At 67.3% G+C, this 21,049-nt stretch overlaps 1 protein-coding gene across 7 annotated transcripts in view; it reads right to left on the minus strand.

The window, feature by feature from the left end:
• LOC102446898 (ankyrin repeat and fibronectin type-III domain-containing protein 1-like) overlaps window positions 1-21,049 on the minus strand; it is a 368,753-nt gene that overhangs the window by 67,386 nt on the left and 280,318 nt on the right. The window contains exon 1 of one of the 7 annotated variants that reach the window (XM_089782199.1): window positions 149-343. The exons of the other annotated variants lie outside the window; for them this stretch is intronic. Within the exon in view, the coding sequence (XP_089638325.1) occupies window positions 149-258 (110 nt within the window). The 5' untranslated portion in view covers window positions 259-343. Of the gene's footprint in view, window positions 1-148; window positions 344-21,049 lie in introns of those variants that run through there. 7 annotated transcript variants of the gene reach the window in all.

Raw genomic sequence — 21,049 nt, forward strand, 5'->3', positions numbered from 1 at the left:
TCAGAGTGGTGTCCCCGAGAGCCCTCACTGCGGCATGCCCGGTGCTCGGAGGACACGTCTCCGCCGCCGCCTCCCGGGGAGCGGGGCCCTCACGGCTCCGGAAAGCATGCCCGAAAGCGGGACCGGCCGCCTGCCCGCGCTGACTCACCTGCCCGCGCGCTGTCGCTCCCGAGTCCCCTTCTTGGGAGGAGCAGTGGAGTTCAGGAAATGTTTCAAAGCCAGCAACAAACCAGCCAGCCCCCCGCCCGCCACACGCATGCAGGTGCACGCACGGGCGCTCCGCCGCCCTCAGTCCCGTCCATCAGCCCCTGCCCCGCTCCGCCAGGCCAGCGCCCCCCACCCCGGCCCTTCTCCTCACTCGCCACCTCCATCCCCCTCGCCCATCACCTCGCTCTCCCGCTCGGCTCCACTTCTTTTTCCACTCTGGTTTCTATAGAAACGAGATTAGCAGAGGGGGAAATAAAACAAGCCCATGTGACTCAGATCCCAGCACTAAAGAATCTCTCCCTCCCTGGCTCGCTCCCTCTCACTGGCGCTTTACATAACAACCCGTCATTGTGCGGCTCCAGCAAAAGGCAGAGCGAGATCTAAAGCAGCGGACACCTTCGCTCAGTGGCGGGGCCCGCAGGAGCCGGGGGGTGAGCTCCCTGGCGCTCACTGCAGACCCTGCAGGAACTCAAAGCACGCTCCTCGCGCCCGGCCGTTCACCAATTCCACTGCCACGGGCACAGGCAAGGCTACGCCACCTGGCTGGAAAGTCCTTCTTCCGGGCGGACACCGGCCTCCCCGAGCACCCGGCCCGACGCCTCCCCTCCGCCTGGGCCCCCGAGCACCCGGCCCGACGCCTCCCCTCCGCCTGGGCCCCCGAGCACCCGGCCCGACGCCTCCCCTCCGCCTGGGCCCCCGAGCACCCGGCCCGACGCCTCCCCTCCGCCTGGGCCCCCGAGCACCCGGCCCGACGCCTCCCCTCCGCCTGGGCCCCCGAGCACCCGGCCCGACGCCTCCCCTCCGCCTGGGACCCCGAGCACCCGGCCCGACGCCTCCCTTCCGCCTGGGCCCCCGAGCACCCGGCCCGACGCCTCCCCTCCGCCTGGGCCCCCGAGCACCCGGCCCGACGCCTCCCTTCCGCCTGGGCCCCCGAGCACCCGGCCCGACGCCTCCCCTCCGCCTGGGCCCCCGAGCACCCGGCCCGACGCCTCCCCTCCGCCTGGGCCCCCGAGCACCCGGCCCGACGCCTCCCTTCCGCCTGGGCCCCCGAGCACCCGGCCCGACGCCTCCCCTCCGCCTGGGACCCCGAGCACCCGGCCCGACGCCTCCCTTCCGCCTGGGCCCCCGAGCACCCGGCCCGACGCCTCCCCTCCGCCTGGGCCCCCGAGCACCCGGCCCGACGCCTCCCCTCCGCCTGGGCCCCCGAGCACCCGGCCCGACGCCTCCCCTCCGCCTGGGCCCCCGAGCACCCGGCCCGACGCCTCCCCTCCGCCTGGGCCCCCGAGCACCCGGCCCGACGCCTCCCCTCCGCCTGGGCCCCCGAGCACCCGGCCCGACGACTCCCCTCCCCCTGGGCCCCCGAGCACCCGGCCCGACGCCTCCCCTCCGCCTGGGACCCCGAGCACCCGGCCCGACGCCTCCCTTCCGCCTGGGACCCCGAGCACCCGGCCCGACGCCTCCCCTCCGCCTGGGCCCCCGAGCACCCGGCCCGACGCCTCCCCTCCGCCTGGGCCCCCGAGCACCCGGCCCGACGCCTCCCCTCCGCCTGGGCCCCCGAGCACCCGGCCCGACGCCTCCCCTCCGCCTGGGCCCCCGAGCACCCGGCCCGACGCCTCCCCTCCCCCTGGGCCCCCGAGCACCCGGCCCGACGCCTCCCCTCCGCCTGGGACCCCGAGCACCCGGCCCGACGCCTCCCCTCCGCCTGGGACCCCGAGCACCCGGCCCGACGCCTCCCTTCCGCCTGGGCCCCCGAGCACCCGGCCCGACGCCTCCCCTCCGCCTGGGCCCCCGAGCACCCGGCCCGACGCCTCCCCTCCGCCTGGGCCCCCGAGCACCCGGCCCGACGCCTCCCCTCCGCCTGGGCCCCCGAGCACCCGGCCCGACGCCTCCCTTCCGCCTGGGCCCCCGAGCACCCGGCCCGACGCCTCCCCTCCGCCTGGGCCCCCGAGCACCCGGCCCGACGACTCCCCTCCCCCTGGGCCCCCGAGCACCCGGCCCGACGCCTCCCCTCCGCCTGGGCCCCCGAGCACCCGGCCCGACGCCTCCTCTCCGCCTGGGCCCCCGAGCACCCGGCCCGACGACTCCCCTCCGCCTGGGCCCCCGAGCACCCGGCCCGACGCCTCCCCTCCGCCTGGGCCCCCGAGCACCCGGCCCGACGCCTCCCCTCCGCCTGGGCCCCCGAGCACCCGGCCCGACGCCTCCCCTCCGCCTGGGCCCCCGAGCACCCGGCCCGACGACTCCCCTCCCCCTGGGCCCCCGAGCACCCGGCCCGACGACTCCCCTCCCCCTGGGCCCCCGAGCACCCGGCCCGATGCCTCCCCTCCCCCTGGTTCCCCGAGCACCCGGCCCGACGACTCCCCTCCACCTGGGCCCCTGAGCACCCGGCCCGACGACGTGGCTGATGAGAACACAAGAGCCACCAGACGGGGCAGGTCAAGGCCCATCCGGCCCAGGGCGGCCAGTGCCAGGGCCCCAGTGGGAGGGGACACGACAGGTATCCTCACATGATCCCTGCCCTGTCACTCACCTCCAGCCAGGCTGGGGACCCCATTCCTACCCATCCTGGCTAACAGCCACCAATGGACCTACCCTCCATGAACCCTGTATGGGATAGGTCAGTGGGCGGACAGGAGAGAGCCGCTGGTAGCCTGCTCGCTCTGTAGACATCAGCGGCCAGCCTGAGCGGTTGCGCTCCTCGCTCCTCTCCGTGGGCACAGTCCTAGCTCCACGTGGCGTGGCCTGTGGATGGGTTGGGGACATCAGATCCTGGCACAGGGCAGATGAGGGGCTGTGGAGTCTGATCGCGTACAAGTGCTGAGCGCACACAACCGCCGCTGGAGTTCTGGGCAGCTGAAAGTGTAGGATTGAGCCCGACCGTGCGTGATCTGAAGAGCACGGCTCCCTGAGCTGAGCCCGGTCCCGTCCCCACTTCCCACTGGAAATCTGAGCACCCCACTGAGAACATCCGAGCAACAGCCGGTCCGGCCCGGGGCCGGGGCCGGGGCCAGGTTTTTTGCCACTGCCCACTCAGCAGCAGGCGATGCTCACAAAGTAGCAGGTAACGTGGCCACTGGGACAGCTGAAGGTGCCAGTGTCTGTGTGGGGGCGGGAACCTGCACCCCAGAGCCGACCTTGGGGCATTTTACTGGATAGCAGACTGCACTGTCCAACTGCCCCCCCCCCCCCGCGTGTCCCACTGCCTCTCTGTGTGTGTCCTGTCGCCCGCCCGCCCGCCCGGTGTCCCGTTCCTCTCCACGCATGTCCTGTCGCCCGCCCGCCCGATGTCCCTCTCCTCTCCACACGTGTCCTGTCGCCCGCCCGCCCGGTGTCCCGTTCCTCTCCACGCGTGTCCTGTCGCCCGCCCGCCCGATGTCCCTCTCCTCTCCACACGTGTCCTGTCGCCCGCCCGCCCGGTGTCCCGTTCCTCTCCACGCGTGTCCTGTCGCCCGCCCGCCCGCCCGCCCGCCCGCCCGGTGTCCCGTTCCTCTCCACGCGTGTCCTGTCGCCCGCCCGCCCGGTGTCCCTCTCCTCTCCACGCGTGTCCTGTCGCCCGCCCGCCCGGTGTCCCGTTCCACTCCATGCGTGTCCTGTCGCCCGCCCGCCCGGTGTCCCGTTCCTCTCCACGCGTGTCCTGTCGCCTGCCCGCCCGGTGTCCCGTTCCTCTCCACGCGTGTCCTGTCACCCGCCCGTCCGCCCGCCCGGTGTCCCGTTCCTCTCCACGCGTGTCCTGTCGCCCGCCCGTCCGCCCGGTGTCCCGTTCCTCTCCACGCGTGTCCTGTCGCCCGTCCGCCCGGTGTCCCGTTCCTCTCCACGCGTGTCCTGTCGCCCGTCCGCCCGGTGTCCCGTTCCTCTCCACGCCTGTCCCATCACCTGCCTGTGCACATCCCATTCCTCCCCACACCTGTCCCGTTGCCCACTCCTTTGGTCCAAAGCATGCACAGTGGCCAACAGACTGCCCTTCTCCAGCGCCCATCGGCCCAGCTCCTTTGTCTGCCCACAGCCAGAGGCTGGCACCACCCTACCATGCGTGCAGATGGGCAGGTTACGCACACCCTGTGAACATCAATCAAACCAGCTTTCGGCCAAGCAACCCCCCCCCCCCCCCCCCCGCAATGTATTCCACAGGAGCTCAAGGACCTGACACTTAGATGCTGAATTCCAGACACCTCTGGCAGCACCTAGGAGAGGGCAGGAGAGGTTGCAGCGATGGCACTGGGCCCTTGGCTAATGGCTACCAGACGCAGCACCAGGGGCAGGGCACGTCTACACTGGGAAATTACTTCAAACAGCTAAACTTGGAATAACAACTCCCCACACAACTATTTCACAATAAGCTTATTCCCCAAGGAAAGCGGGAGTACAGGGTTCAAAAGCTTTCAAAATAACGGGCTTGGGAGTGGAAGCATCTGGACGGCAGTGGGGGGGGGGGAGCAGGGGCCTAGGAGCAGGGGATTGGAGTGTGAGCTTGAAAGTGGGGGGCAGGATCGGAGGGCATGGAAGTGAGGGGGGCACAGGTGTGGGCATGGGAGTGAGGGCAGGAGTGGGGGGGCATGGGAGTGGGGGCTTGGGAGTGGGAGCATGGGAGCACAGAAGCGGGGGTGTGGGAGTGGGGGGCATGGGTGTGGGAGCAGGAGTGTGGGAAGGAGGCGTGGGAGCGGGGACAGGGGAGTGGGGACATAGGAGCAGGAACAGGGGCATGGGAGTGGGGACAGGGGAGTGGGGGTATAGGAGCGGGAGTGGGGGCATAGGAGCAAGAGCAGGGGCGTAGAGACGGGGTAGCGGGGGCATAGGAGTAGGGACGGGGAGCGGGGCCATGGGAGCAGGAGCAGGGGGGGGAGTGGGGATGGGGGAGTGGGGGCATAGGAGCAGGAGCAAGGGAGTGGGGGCGTGGGAGCGGGGACAGGGGCATAGGAGCGGGAGTGGGGGGCATAGGAGCAGGAGCGGGGACGGGAGAGCGGGGGCACAGGAGTGGGAGCGGGGGCACAGGAGCGGGGACATAGGAGCGGGAGCGGGGACGGGGGAGCGGGGGCATAGGAGCAGGAGCAGGGACGGGGGAGCGGGGACGGGGGAGCAGGGGCACAGGAGCGGGAGCGGGGTCGGGGGAGCGGGGGCACAGGAGCGGGAGCGGGGACGGGGGAGCGGGGGCACGGGAGCGGGGACGGGGGAGCGGGGGCACAGGAGCGGGGACGGGGGAGCGGGGACGGGGGAGCGGGGACACAGGAGCGGGAGCGGGGACGGGGGAGCGGGGGCACAGGAGCGGGAGCGGGGACGGGGGAGCGGGGGCACAGGAGCGGGAGCAGGGACGGGGGAGCGGGGGCACAGGAGCGGGGACGGGGGAGCGGGGGCACAGGAGCGGGGACGGGGGAGCAGGGGCACAGGAGCGGGAGCGGGGACGGGGGAGCGGGAGCGGGAGCGGGGACGGGGGAGCGGGGACAGGGGAGCGGGGACACAGGAGCGGAAGCGGGGATGGGGGAGCAGGGACACAGGAGCGGGAGCGGGGATGGGGGAGCGGGGGCATAGGAGCGGGGGCACAGGAGCAGGAGCGGGGTCGGGGGAGCGGGGGCATAGGAGCGGGAGCGTGGACGGGGGAGCGGGGGCATAGGAGCGGGAGCGGGGTCGGGGGAGCGGGGGCACAGGAGCGGGGTCGGGGGAGCGGGGGCACAGGAGCGGGAGCGGGGACGGGGGAGCGGGAGCACAGGAGCGGGAACGGGGACGGGGGAGCGGGGGCACAGGAGCGGGAGCGGGGACGGGGGAGCGGGGGCACAGGAGCGGGAGCGGGGACGGGGGAGCGGGGACACAGGAGCGGGGACATAGGAGCGGGAGCGGGGGCGTGGGAGCGGGGACGGGGGAGCGGGAGCGGGGACGGGGGAGCGGGGGCACAGGAGCGGGAGCGGGGACGGGGGAGCGGGGGCATAGGAGCGGGAGCGGGACGCGGGAGCGGGGACGGGGGAGTGGGAGCGGGTCGGGGGAGTGGGGGCATAGGAGCGGGAGCGGGACGGGGGAGCGGGGGCATAGGAGCGGGAGCGGGACGGGGAGCGGGAGCGGGGGCATAGGAGCGGGAGCGGGGACGGGGGAGCGGGAGCGGGGGGGGAGCGGGAGGGGGGAGCGGGGGCACAGGAGCGGGAGCGGGGACGGGGGAGCGGGGACACGGGAGCGGGGACATAGGAGCAGGAGCGGGGGCGTGGGAGCGGGGACGGGGGAGCGGGAGCGGGGACGGGGGAGCGGGGGCACAGGAGCGGGAGCGGGACGCGGGAGCGGGGACGGGGGAGCGGGAGCGGGTCGGGGGAGTGGGGGCATAGGAGCGGGAGCGGGGACGGGGGAGCGGGAGCGGGGACGGGGGAGCGGGGGCACAGGAGCGGGAGCGGGGACGGGGGAGCGGGGGCATAGGAGCGGGAGCGGGGACGGGGGAGCGGGGGCACAGGAGCGGGAGCGGGGTCGGGGGAGCGGGGGCACAGGAGCGGGAGCGGGGACGGGGGAGCGGGGGCACGGGAGCGGGGACGGGGGAGCGGGGGCACAGGAGCGGGGACGGGGGAGCGGGGAGGGGGGAGCGGGGGCACAGGAGCGGGAGCGGGGACGGGGGAGCGGGGGCACAGGAGCGGGAGCGGGGACGGGGGAGCGGGGGCACAGGAGCGGGAGCAGGGACGGGGGAGCGGGGGCACAGGAGCGGGGACGGGGGAGCGGGGGCACAGGAGCGGGGACGGGGGAGCAGGGGCACAGGAGCGGGAGCGGGGACGGGGGAGCGGGAGCGGGAGCGGGGACGGGGGAGCGGGGACAGGGGAGCGGGGACACAGGAGCGGAAGCGGGGATGGGGGAGCAGGGACACAGGAGCGGGAGCGGGGATGGGGGAGCGGGGGCATAGGAGCGGGGGCACAGGAGCAGGAGCGGGGTCGGGGGAGCGGGGGCATAGGAGCGGGAGCGTGGACGGGGGAGCGGGGGCATAGGAGCGGGAGCGGGGTCGGGGGAGCGGGGGCACAGGAGCGGGGTCGGGGGAGCGGGGGCACAGGAGCGGGAGCGGGGACGGGGGAGCGGGAGCACAGGAGCGGGAACGGGGACGGGGGAGCGGGGGCACAGGAGCGGGAGCGGGGACGGGGGAGCGGGGGCACAGGAGCGGGAGCGGGGACGGGGGAGCGGGGACACAGGAGCGGGGACATAGGAGCGGGAGCGGGGGCGTGGGAGCGGGGACGGGGGAGCGGGAGCGGGGACGGGGGAGCGGGGGCACAGGAGCGGGAGCGGGGACGGGGGAGCGGGGGCATAGGAGCGGGAGCGGGACGCGGGAGCGGGGACGGGGGAGTGGGAGCGGGTCGGGGGAGTGGGGGCATAGGAGCGGGAGCGGGACGGGGGAGCGGGGGCATAGGAGCGGGAGCGGGGACGGAGGAGCGGGGGCATAGGAGCGGGAGCGGGGACGGGGGAGCGGGAGCGGGGACGGAGGAGCGGGGGCACAGGAGCGGGAGCGGGGACGGGGGAGCGGGGACACGGGAGCGGGGACATAGGAGCAGGAGCGGGGGCGTGGGAGCGGGGACGGGGGAGCGGGAGCGGGGACGGGGGAGCGGGGGCACAGGAGCGGGAGCGGGACGCGGGAGCGGGGACGGGGGAGCGGGAGCGGGTCGGGGGAGTGGGGGCATAGGAGCGGGAGCGGGGACGGGGGAGCGGGAGCGGGGACGGGGGAGCGGGGGCACAGGAGCGGGAGCGGGGACGGGGGAGCGGGGGCATAGGAGCGGGAGCGGGACGCGGGAGCGGGGACGGGGGAGCGGGAGCGGGTCGGGGGAGTGGGGGCATAGGAGCGGGAGCGGGACGGGGGAGCGGGGGCATAGGAGCGGGAGCGGGGACGGGGGAGCGGGGTCGGGGGAGCGGGGGCATAGGAGCGGGAGCAGAGGCGTGGGAGCGGGGAGGGGGGCATAGGAGCAGGGGCATGGGCATGGGCCTGGGCGTGGGCTCTGCTTATCATTTGGAAATAATCATTTGCTCCAGCGTGGGGAGAACGCCCTGACATGCTCCTGGAGCGGCTCATTCCCCTCCCTTGCTGCCCGGCTCCCACTGCCCAGCTCGGGAGGCCCGATGGTGCCACAGCCTGGCATAGAGGCCTCCCGCCTTGTGCGGAACGTCCTGGCACGGCCGCGCTGCTCCCAGCAGCCGCAGACGGGAGGAGGGGCAGCTCGCAGGCTGTGTCCACTACAGAGCTCTTCCAGGAAACGCGAATGCCGTCCACACGGCGATGGCGCTCTTCCCCAAGGACATGGAAAGAGCGGGGGGGTTTCCCGGCATGGGGAAGCCTCTCTCTACGAGGAAGAAGCCTTTCCCAACAGGCGTGTGGACGGGGAAGAGGGATTCTTTCGGAAGGGGAGGGAAGAGGAGAAAGCACAGGCGCCCTGGGGGCCAGTCCCCCCATCGCAATCACAGCTCACAGGCGAGAGCGCCCAGGCAGCGTGGACGCTGTCAGAAAAGCTGCCGGCTGTTTCAATGCGCTTGGCAGCGTGGACGCTCTCTGTTGGAAGACTTTCTTTGGAAGATCTCTTCGGGAAGAAGCCTGCCGTCTAGACGGAGCCGCTCCTGGGGACTTCCTGAGGGCCGAGGCTGCTGCCAGCTGGGAACGGGGTGCACTGGGGGTGTGCTGGGCCTGGCGCGAAGGCAAGCCGTAGGCACCCCGCGAGAGCGGTGACAGGCTCTGGCGGCCGCGCAGGGGCTCTGGGAAGCCTGCCCGGCACCTCTCTGTGTCCCCGAGCTCCATCGAGGGCTAAACTCTCTTTCGACGGGTGTCCGGAAGTCGCCCTGGCGGGCTCAACCAGGACTACGAAGCGGCGGCATCACACCAGCCCAGTCCTGGCTAGCGCCGTGAGCCCTTCCGCAGCGTCCAGCAGCCGGGACCCTGCCGGCCCTGGTGTCTGTTCACCCCGTGCCCTGGGAGCCGAGCGGCGCTCTGCACAGCACAGCAGCAGATGCCATGGCCTCTAGCCTGTGGTTAGGCCTTGCGGAGTCTGGCTCCGTCACCCTGCGCTGCGTGAGGCCCTCCGGGCCCCGGGCAAAATCCTCTATTTAAAGTAGGATAATGGGGTCAGGAAAACTTCCGCCAACAACCCAGCTCCGGTACACTCAGCTAATTATAGCTAGCATTATCAGGATGCATCACAATTAGCAAGTCAGTGGAGACTGTCTATTTCTGCCCACAGACACCGGGCCCTTAGGTGCACCCGCGGGGGAGCCGAGGGGGCGGGAGGGACGGAGATACCTTACATACAGGTCTAAAAATGTAGTGCAGCTGTGCCTGCGCCTTACGGCAGCGGGGGCTTTAGAACGAGGGTATTTATAACAAGGACCGGAAAATAAACTCCCAGCAACATTTCCACGCAGCCCCTGGTCTCTGTACCTAGTGCTGCCAGTTTCACACCCTCCAGTCCTGGGAGGAGTTCAGTGCTAAGACCCTCGCCCCAGCTTGGCTGGAAGGGCTTGTGCCGATGGACACCACAACCAGGCCTCTCCGCTCTGGCGTGGGCCTCGGCTCCCATCGGCGAGCTCACGAGCCCCTGCGCATTATTTTGGTAACACCCAGATTGGCTCCTGCCAGTGAAGCCCTTGCGTTGGCCCCGGGACCGCGTGTCGGGACGCGGCGCACCCAGCTGCATTTCATTGTGCCCTCCCCACAGGGCGCGCACAAACGCCCCGTCAGCCAGCGGCCGCTCCTCGGGAGGGACACAGCCCAGGGAGCGCCGTGCCGTGCCAGGGCTGGCTGCGCTTTTAGAGCCCAACTCTTCCCATGAAGCTGTAGAACCCAAAAAGGCAACTTCACCCCGCCGGCCACGTGGGGAAACCCAGGCTGATTTCCAGGCAGGTTTCCATCTCTGAGGGAAACACTCAAAGGGGCATCTCCGTTTGAACGCAAGTTCAAGCTTCCTTTTCGGGTCGGCTTTCAAGAGCCACACAGGAACGGCCAGTCCCCCACCACACGCACGGGGCGTCATTTCCTTTACAAGGTGGGCAGCGAAGAAATGATTTTTCCAGACATTATCTACGGGGTTTCGACGCGTTCTGAGAGGAGCGAGGTGCAGCCAGCGCGGGTTCAAGCACTGCCCGAGGTCCCCGAGGTCTCCATGTTCAGCGTCCAGCCTTCTCCGGTGGCTCCGCCATCCCTGGCCACGGTGCAGCTCTGCAGGGAGCCAGGCAGAGGCATTTCTGGGAGCGCTAGGGCAGCAGCAGACGGCGGTGGGCAGAAGGAGATGAGCAATCGGACTCGGGGTGACAAGGAAACGGATCCAGGCTCCGGGCCGCCAAAGAGCAGCTCGGTTCTGCCCTCTGCAGGATCGGAGCACAGGCAGTGGAATCCCTCCGTGCCGGGTGCTGCGTCGCTGGGCCGGGGGGTGCTGGCTTGCCGAGCACCCCGCGGCTTTCGCCCCCCACCGCTCTGGCCTCACCCTCCTGCCCGGGGGAAGCCCTGCAGGAAGAGCCAGGCTGCGCTGTGCCCGCCGGGCCCGGCCAAGTCCTGAGGGAAGGGCGGCGCCGGGGGAGACGAGGGTCCAGAGAAGTGGCCTGGGAAGGGAAGCAGCCTTACTGGAAAGCGAGGGAGGGTCCCCAGCGTGCGGCCAGGGCAGGCCAAGCCCCCCGGCGTGGGACTCCCGGGCTGCTGTCAGCTCCCAGCCGCGCAGGGACAGCGGGCTGCAGCCCCCTTGCGAGAAAGGGCTGGGGCGGAGGCCAGCCCCTGGCGCCAAGGACAGGCGCTGTGCAGCACCCGCTGCAGCCTGGCAGGGGACGACGGGCCCTCGTCCTTTGCTCCGCAGCAGGCGCGAAGAGCAGACGTTCAGCTGGCAGCTCCCCCGGCATGGAAACGCCCTGAGCTGGGGCCGGAGCTGCCCTGGGCTGGACCGGCCCAGAGGAGGAGCAAGCGAGGGGGAAGATGGAGGCACAGAAAAGAGAGGGCTCCCATGTCCCTGGCACTTCGCATGAGAGGGGTCGCCTCTCCCATCTCTCCTGCATCACCCTGGCCCTCCCCTGCCCCTCTCGCCTCCGCAGTGCAGCCTTTTCGCCAGGGACACCACCCTCCCACGCCGCCCCGGGCCCAGAGACGCTGGGACTGCGGGCCAGGGAGCCGCTGGCCAAGTCCCAGCTGGCCTATCGTGCGCACGAGCCTGAGGGAAACCGGCCTGGCGCATGGATGAGCAGCAAGAACTCCAGCTCAGAGCTTGTAACTGCACCAGCATGAGCAATACTAGCAGGCAGGATGCTGAAACGGTGCCTGGCCAGACGGACTCACACCGGCCAAGGGCCCTTCTGCTCCCTTTGAGGACACTCTGGCCCCCAGGCTCCACAGCTCCGCAGAAGCCTGAGGCCGAGAGGCAGGGAAGAAATCATCCCCCACGCCCGCAGCCGGTCCCCTTCCCAGCCCCGCACGGCCCCAGGCAGGCACAGCAAGGAGGCAGCGTGCAGAGAAAGCCCGCCGTGTCCAGAGGCGTGGGTGGGCTTTTCGGTGTCGAACACGGTTTGCCAAGAGCAGGAACTCGGGGTCAGTGGCGGAGCCCAGGCAAAAGCCCCCGGAGGCAGACGCAGGAGCGATGAAGAGACCGAGCCTGTTAGCCAGAGCAGGAAGAAGGCTGGAACTGGAGCCACTTGGCAGCTCCCGGCACGAGTTCGGATGATTTTGCTCCTTTCCCCATTTCTCCGGAATGTGTCTTGTGTGCGGCTTCAGCTGGGTGCGCGGGAGTTCATGGAAATGTTAGCCAGGGCTGGCGGGGCGGGGCGGGGCGGGGGGTAATATATTGCAGCTCAAAGACAGGGATTGCAGCTCAGACTTCTTGCCTTGTTAGGCATGAGGGGCCTTTTGGAGATTCCTTTCTTCGCTGTTGTTGTCAGCAACCTCCTCCCTGGGAAAGAGAGGCCAGCGAGGAGGAAAGGAACTGACGCGCCAGAGAGCAAGGAGATTCATTGCTCCCAAACCAGAGCCGCCGTGCCCGCCGGAACGAACGGCAACGCTTCCGCTGACGGGGCATCGGCTCTTCGCGCCGCCCGCGTGCTGCTCCGGGGCCTCAGTGCCAACGAGAACCGGCCCGTCGAGCCGCGCGGCGCTGCCAACGCCGGGCTTGGCACGAGCCCCGCGACCGCGATTCCTCCGTTTTCATTTCCAAAGGAAGGGGCCAGCCTGGCAGCTGCAGGGAACGCTGGGAAGTCACGAGCCGAGGGTGATCTGGGGCCCGAAGCGAGGGGACAATCACAGCCCCCCCGTGGCCATTCAGTCCACAAGCTCTCGCGTTTCGGCCACTCTTGGCAGTGTTTGGGCCCTGCACTGAGCGCTCGCGACCGGCAGCACCCCCTGGGCCTTCCCGCAGCGAGCACCCCCCGCTCAGAACAGCCCCAAAGAGGGGTCCCTGCCCCGCCCCGGAGGCTCTGGGGCACGTGGCCCCCACCGGGCTCCATGTGTGAGTGTGCACGCACCGCGTGCCAGAGCCCAGACGTGTCCATTCCCCTTGTGCTTTCGGCCCAGGGTGGCCCAGGTGGTGCAGTCGACATGGCTCCAAGGTCCCTGCTGCTGCCCATCAGAGGGGATGGAGGGCGGATCGGGACCACACGCCTCGACGAATCTCCCCTCACAAGTATCGTCCCACCACTTCGAGTGCCGGGCCCGTCGGTGGGTAGAGAGCGAGCAGGAGGGGAGCGCACGGCTGGGACAGGGGCCGCGCTCTGCAGCGTGGTCCACAGCAGGGCAGGAGCTGCTCGGGCGCCAGGGCCTTGCAGGCACAGCACCAGGTTGCTGCGTGGCAGCTCTCTGGCCACGAGACAAACGCAGCGTGGCTGCTGGCGTGGGATGTGCACGAGGCAGTGGGCCCTGGGCTGCGTACGGCATTCACAGCCTGGGGCGCTGGACCAATGTGCGTGGGGCTGCCGAGAGCCGTAACCCCCCTGCTGTAACTAGCTCACGGCAGAGGGGCACCCGCAGCCCCAGCTCCAGCCCCGGCAGACGGGCCCGGAGAGGCGTGGGGAAGCCAGGGGCTGGCCTGTGCATTGGCCAGCAAGGACCACAAAGGCTTTTAGCAACGAGTGAAAGGAGCGAGCCCTGTGGAGGTCGGACACCGGTGCACACACATTGAAGGAGCGTGGGTGGAAAACGGGCGCAGGCCCTGATGCAGGTGCAACTGTGCAGCTATTGGAAGGAGGCCTTGTTAGTCTGGATACCATCTCGGGGGGGTTACCCATCATGGCTGCCAGGTCACAGACCTGCCTCGCTGGGGTAATATTGGCTATCAGGCCTATCACCTTCCCGGAGGTCACTGCACCGCGGGAGGGAGTCCAGCCAACTCGGCCATGCGGGGCCAGAGCACGGACTGTTAAACCCTCGCCTCCCAGCACGAGGGGGTGCACGATGCACACGCAGGTCAACTGGGACCGCTCAGAAACCTTCCCTGCACACCCCGTATGGCAGAGGGACCAGCCTTCCAAAGAGAAGCCTGAATTCTCATTTGCACCGAGAGTCCTGGACCCCCCTCTGCTGGGGTAAATGCCCTTAACGGGGGCAAATGAGAATCCGCTCCTGAGTATTTCCCATGTGAGTTATTCCTGACCTAGCTTACAGGGATCCCTCCCCGCAGACAGCCCGGAGATCCCCTGTGTTCCTCATGCTGGCGTGCGGCTCTGGTCAGCGCTGCAACAGAGACAGGAAAACCGTAACATAAAACACGGGTTTTCTTTTAAAGGGGAAATCAAACCTTTGCCATTTTGTACAAAGTCTGTTCAATGTTTCCTCTTTTGGTTGTTTCAAAAGGGAACGATGGCACCAGAACTGGGCTTCTGGGCTGAATTTCCAAACTGGTCCCTGCCTGGAATGGAGAGTTGTTCCCAATTCCCCTCCTGGCAGGAAACGCGAGATTTTTTTCACGCGCGCTCGGGAAGCCTCATGTTGAAAACGTGCCCTGGAGTAATTAAAGCTTTTGTCATAATTAAAAGACACCAGTGACCCGGGAGAGGAGCAAACTTCCGTCTCCTTCTCTCGCTTTCATGGGAGACGGGCGGATCTGCCTGAACGCTCCGCGGGCTCGGAATGCCTGGGGCTGCTTTGACCCTCCAAAAGCTGCTCTCTAGAGAGCCACGACGGTTGAGCTCGCCTGCAGAGTCTTTGCCAGCCTCAGCGCATTTTCCATGCGCCTGCCGCACGCCTCTGAACAGATCCACCAGCTCTCTTCCTGCAGCGCGACTCAGCACGCGTGGGGCTGGCACGGCAAAGGGGAGACCTCTGTGGGGCAGAAGCTGCTGCTGGGATTTAAGGCGCCCACAAAACTGTCTGTCACCCACAGATCTGTCAATGCAAGCCAAGGCCCTCCCATCACTCCTATTCTAGTCCAGCCACACACAGCTCTGCTCAGGCACCAGGCCTGCTGCACCGCGCCCCTGCTGGTCGCCAGAGGAGCCCAGCTCAGCTCCACTGACACACCCAGCCCTGGTGAGCAGGGCCCCACTGGTCACGCCTTGCACCACAAACTGCTCCACTGACACACCCAGTGCTGGTGAGCAGGGCCCCACTGGTCACGCCTTGCACCACAAACACCTCCTCTGACACGCCCAGAGCTGGTGAGCAGGGCCCCACTGGTCACGCCTTGCACCACAAACTGCTCCACTGACACACCCAGCCCTGGTGAGCAGGGCCCCACTGGTCACGTTTTGCACCACAAACTGCTCCACTGACACACCCAGCCCTGGTGAGCAGGGCCCCACTGGTCACGCCTTGCACCACAAACTGCTCCACTGACACACTCAGCGCTGGTGAGCAGGGCCCCACTGGTCACGCTTTGCACCACAAACTGCTCCACTGATACGCACAGCGCTGGTGAGCAGGGCTCCACTGGTCACGCCTTGCACCACAAACTGCTCCACTGACACACCCAGCGCTGGTGAGCAGGGCCCCACTGGTCACGCTTTGCAGCACAAACTGCTCCACTGACACGCACAGCGCTGGTGAGCAGGGCCCCACTGGTCACGCCTTGTACCACAAACTGCTCCACTGACACACCCAGTGCTGGTGAGCAGGGCCCCACTGGTCACGCCTTGCACCACAAACACCTCCTCTGACACGCCCAGAGCTGGTGAGCAGGGCCCCACTGGTCACACTTTGCACCACAAACTGCTCCACTGACACGCCCAGCACTGGTGAGCAGGACCCCCCTGGTCACGCCTTTCACCACAAACACCTCCTCTGACACGCCCAGCACTGGTGAGCAGGGCCCCACTGGTCACGCCTTGCACCACAAACTGCACCACTGACACACCCAGCGCTGGTGAGCAGGGCCCCACTGGTCACGCCTTGCACCACAAACACCTCCTCTGACACGCCCAGAGCTGGTGAGCAGGGCCCCACTGGTCACGCCTTGCACCACAAACACCTCCTCTGACACGCCCAGCGCTGGTGAGCAGGGCCCCACTGGTCACGTCTTGCACCACAAACACCTCCTCTGACACGCCCAGCGCTGGTGAGCAGGGCACCACCGGTCACGCCTTGCACCACAAACACCTCCTCTGACACGCCCAGCGCTGGTGAGCAGGGCCCCACCGGTCACGCCTTGCACCACAAACACCTCCTCTGACACGCCCAGCGTTGGTGAGCAGGGCCCCACCGGTCACGCCTTGCACCACAAACTGCTCCACTGACACACCCAGCGCTGGTGAGCAGGGCCCCACCGGTCACGCCTTGCACCACAAACACCTCCTCTGACACGCCCAGCGCTGGTGAGCAGGGCACCACCGGTCATGCCTTGTACCACAAACTGCTCCACTGACACACCGAGTCCTGCAGCAACACACACGTTAACAGTCCCAGGCTCGCCCTTCGGGTGCCCCGCTATTGTTTAGTCTGAGCCGAGTGCTCGCACTGGAGCCTCTTCTTGTTTTCAGTGGCCGGCTCTCCGAGGCTCCTCTCCGGAATGGAAACCCTTGCTGTTTGGGACGCCTGGCGGCTGGCGCCCTCCCAGCCCCGGGGAGGAGTGATGTGGTTCCAGGGAGCTGGCCACAAGCCGCAATGGTTTTGCTTTTTGGACTGGCATCAAGCTTCTTTAGTGGACCACACTGCCTGATCGAGTCAGCCGCTCTCTGGGATTCAGGGCAGGTAGGAGGTGGGGGGGGCGCGTGTCCCCTAGAACATGGAAGGCAGAGAGCGTTCTACAGGAGTGTCTCAAGGGCCCTGCGGCACCTCCGAGACTGACCCACACGTGCAGGCGCACGAGCGTGCGTGGGTAAGATCCACTTCCTCAGAGGACGGGCGTGCAAATAGCAGAGTCCAGGAGACCTAGCTATGTCGCAGCAGAAGCAGTTACCTGCCAATTGTAGGACCCGGGTTAATGAAGCTAATTAAGTGGGTTGGATGTGTCCCGCTCAGAGCTTTTGACATCCACATTTTCACATCAAAAGCTCTGAGTGGGACACATCCAACCCACTTAATTAGCTTCATTAACCCGGGTCCTACAATTGGCAGGTAACTGCTTCTGCTGCGACACAGACAGGTCTCCTGGACTCTGCTATTCGCACGCCCGCCCTCTGAGGAAGTGGATCTTACCCACGCACGCTCGTGCGCCTGCACGTGTGGGTCAGTCTCGGAGGTGCCACAGGGCTGCTCGTGTTTCCAGGTGCAGACACGGCCGCCCCGGAGCCTGAAGAGAGGCCTGGAAGAGCTGCGCAGAAGGAAGGAGACAGGCAAAGAAGGGAGAACCGCCACCGTGAAGAGAAGAGAGAGGCAAACGGCGAATGAGACAGTGAAGGGATTTGGGAACGCGGCTGTTCCCACCCCCGGCACCTTGGCTTCCTGGAGTCCCATGTCCGCTGTGGAAATGCCCTTTCCTGCCGGGTGCCAGAGGGCAGCACAAGCCATCCCTATTGCTCTGCAACGAGCTTCCCGCATGGCCGCCTGCCGTTCTCCTCCATCGAAACCGCACCGCAAGCTAGTGGCTCGTCAGGCACATTTGGCAAACACATCAGAGGCCTTGCGAGAACTCGGCACAGGGCTGGGCCCAAGGGACGGGTGTATCGGCTGCAGCCCTCTGCGCCTGGACGAGGGGTTAATGTCCTGGTGTGCGAGCCCAGGGCATCACTGTCACCAGCCCCGGCTATCCGCTCGCCCTTCCCCAGGGGCTGGTGAAAACAAGGCAACCAGCTCCAAATATCCCCCCCCCCCCCAACACATACGCCATTAGCCCAACTTTAAAATAGCAAATGGGAGGCCACCCGCAGCAGAGGGAAAAGCCATTACAGCGTGGGCATGGGCAGAAAAACGACTCTACCAAAAAGGCACCTTCTCACTCAACATGTCTCCTGGGGTATGTCTACACTACCCCCCTAGTTCGAACTAGTGGGGTAATGTATGCATACCGAACTTGCTAATGAAGCCCGGGATTTGAATTTCCCGGGCTTCATTAGCATAAAGCCGGCGCCGCCATTTTTAAAAGCCGGCTAGTGCGAACCCCGTGCCACGCGGCTACACGCGGCACGGACTAGATACTTCGGATTAGGCTTCCACGAGGCGTACAGATAGTTCGGATTAGAAGCCTAATCCGAACTATCTAGTCCATGTTGCGTGTAGCCGCGTGGCACGGGGTTCGCACTAGCCGGCTTTTAAAAATGGCGGCGCCGGCTTTATGCTAATGAAGCCCGGGAAATTCAAATCTCGGGCTTCATTAGCAAGTTCAGTATGCATACATTACCCCCCTAGTTCGAACTAGGGGGGTAGTGTAGACATACCCCTGGTGAGTCACGTCCCCTGGCTCAAACAAATGGTTACCGCGGTCCGGGCTCAGCAGCGCCAGCGTGGGTCTGCCGGCCGCCGGCTAGGCTCCATTCGGCCTTGTGCAGCAGCCACAGCCTTGGGGCCAGGTGGTGCTGGCAAAAGCGGTTACTGCTCAGGAGAGGGGCAGGAGGAATCAGCCCGGGGGTGGCGTTTGCACGGCTGGACACTCAAAACCAACCCCCTTTCTGGCCGCTGCACTGAACGCATCTGGCGCGGGACAGGAGGGGCTGTGTGAGCGGGAGCAGCCATCCCCGTGTTCCGGAGATAGCCCTGCTGGCAGTGCGGGGACGCGGCGGGGGTAATGGCACATGGCCAGAGGCTTCTCTGTCCCGGTGACCCCTGGCTTGTATGTTGACCCAAGGAGCTTCTGGCAATTGGCAGAGCATCCCCGCGCCCCCCTCCCCCGAAATGCACTGCGTGCCCCTCACCCATCGCTGAGGCCTGGTGACTGAATTGTACAGAATACACCCCGCCGCTCTGCGCCCCCCCACCCACGGCTCTCTGCGTCCCCCCAGCCCCGCCGCCCTGCACCCCCCCGGCCACCCCGGCCCCGCCGCTCTGCGTCCCCCCGCAGCCCCGTCGCCCTGTGTACCCCCGGCCACGGCTCTCTGCGTCCCCCCAGCCCCGCCGCCCTGCACCCCCCCGGCCACCCCGGCTCCGGCTCTCTGCGTCCCCCTGGCCCCGCCGCCCTGCGTCCCCCGGCCACGGCTCTCTGCGTCCCCCCGGCCCCGCCGCTTGTGGCTTTGCTCAGCTGGAGGTCAGCATGGGCCAGCAGGGAGGGCCAGGGAGCGGAAGGCGCGTCACTTCTATGCAAACGTCTCTTCACGGACAAGAGTCCCTCACAACGAGTAGGGCTCTTATGCGCCACACGTCACAGGAGACACCTCGGCCCCTCCGTGTCCCCAGACAGAACCCTGCTCACTCGGGCCTCCCCAATGCTCAGGCCCCTTTAAACAGCGGGAATGGATGTTCTCCTCCTGAGGAGTCTTCACAGCCAGGGTGCAGTGTCGTGGTCACCACGCTGGCCGGGGGTCAGAGAGACACAAGGGTTACCTCCGCTAGCCTGCGGTGGCAAGGGCCTGGGGAGGGAGAGAATTAAATTTCGCCCTGAATTAGCCATGGCTGAGAGAGAAATGCGGGAGCAAGGAGCAGCGCTACTTGGAAGGGAATTTAACAGCATCAAGGAACAATATCGCAAAAGAAGAAACAGCCAGAGAGAATTCTTCTGCACACGGCAGCGGGAAAGGCACAAAATTCCCGCACTGCAGTGACTTCAAAATGCAGCAGAATCAAGACAGATGCACCCTTTGGTTTCCGGCCACAGTCCCACACTGTACACTGCGATTGTCTGGCACAGCAGCTCTGGGAGAGTCAGGCCATGCGGGGCGACTTCTAACCAGCCTCCTTCCATCGGGGGCCAGGGCTCCCTTCAGACGGGAGGCCGCCCTGCGGGGGTGCGGCCCACTGCACCGTCGGACAACACCCCCAAAGCAGGGTGCGAGGGGGACAGCGCGCACATGACTTCGCAGCCCCAAGCGTGCTGTGCTCGCAAGTGCTGGCTGCCAAGCCCTTCAAGCCGTCCAAGTTGTTGCACCTTAGAAACCAAACACTCAGCACTGAAAGGTGAGCTGGCCGTTTTCCCAGAGCAAACGGGGAGCCACGAAGAATGAAAGCGGCTGGATTACTGAACTAGCAATGTCACCAGCAGCCTGCTTGCTATTGGCACAAGGTGCTGAGCCGTGGGAAGAGCGGGCCGCTGCAGAAATCTTGCCCTTCAGCAAAGGGAGGCAAACCAGTCACGTGCTTAATACCATGCGATTAGGAGACAGGCTCTCTGGGTTCTAATCCCAGCAACTTTTCTCAGCCGTGGGGACAGGAAGCGGGCGCGCCCTGGTGCGCAGCTCCGGCAGGAGCGGACTGAGCTGCGGCGACAGCCAGCGGGAGCTATTCAAAGAGCGGCAGGGCCCCGGGTCGCACTAGGATAGGCACCTGTAAGACACTGGCCGTTACTTTCACCCATTCCACAGTGCACGGGACGCCCTGCAGACGGCTCCCACATACCCCGTGATGGGGGCAGGGTAAAACCAGGACAGACGAGAATACACATTACACCAGCTTCCAAATGTCGCAGGTGCCAAAGTGAAAGCAGCACCCTTGTGAAATCGCACGGCTCGCACTGCACTGGTGACAGTGAGGAGGAAATCAGAACACAAGTGTTGGCCCGGCCAGCCTACGGATGAGCCAGCATGGGCCAGTCTCTGGGGCTGCATTTTCGAGGTGCTCTCCTGGGGGAGGTGACTGGCGGGGCCATGCGAAGGCTGATTCGGGGCCCAGAGTCCAGAGGAGGTGCTGTCCCGAGAGGCCAGGAGGGTGAGCACAGGGAGCTGGCGCACACTGGCCCAGAGCCTCCTGCCTCGCGCCCAAGCGCCTGGTGCTGGAAAATGCTTCGCAAGGCCAGACCCCTCCACAGCAGTGTGAGGACGGGGGTCTCGCCGCGAGCCACGTCTCCACTGCTGAGAGGAGAGGCTCAACCCAGCTCGACCCCCGGCCAAAGTCAGAGCTGAGAGGCAAGCGTCCTTGTGTGACCCAAGGGCTTCACTGCGCTGACACGTCCACCAGGGACACGCGAGGTGGCAGGCCTAGACGCCACCGCCAGCCCTTGAGAGCACGCACAGGATCGAGAGCACGCACAGGATCGGGCCCACGCACAGGATCGGGCCCACAGAGCCAGGGAACAGAGAAGCCGATGGAAAGAGAGTTCACAGCCCTGGGGAAATGCAGAGAGCCCCGCACTACAGCCACGCCCCCCCGTGAAACAGGCCGGTGCGTGGAGTTAATGCAGAGAGCCCCGCGCTACAGCCATGCCCCCCCGTGAAACAGGCCGGTGCGTGGAGTTAATGCAGAGAGCCCCGCACTACAGCCACGCCCCCGTGAAACGAGCCAGTGTGCGGAGATAACGCAGAGAGCCCCGCGCTACAGCCACACCCCCGTGAAACGAGCCAGTGTGCGGAGTTAACACAGAGAGCCCCGCACTACAGCCACGCCCCCCCGTGAAACAGGCCGGTGCGTGGAGTTAATGCAGAGAGCCCCGCACTACAGCCA

Source organism: Pelodiscus sinensis, chromosome 15 (assembly GCF_052426305.1).
Source record: "Pelodiscus sinensis isolate ZL-2025 chromosome 15, ASM5242630v1, whole genome shotgun sequence".
NCBI lineage: Eukaryota > Metazoa > Chordata > Testudines > Trionychidae > Pelodiscus > Pelodiscus sinensis.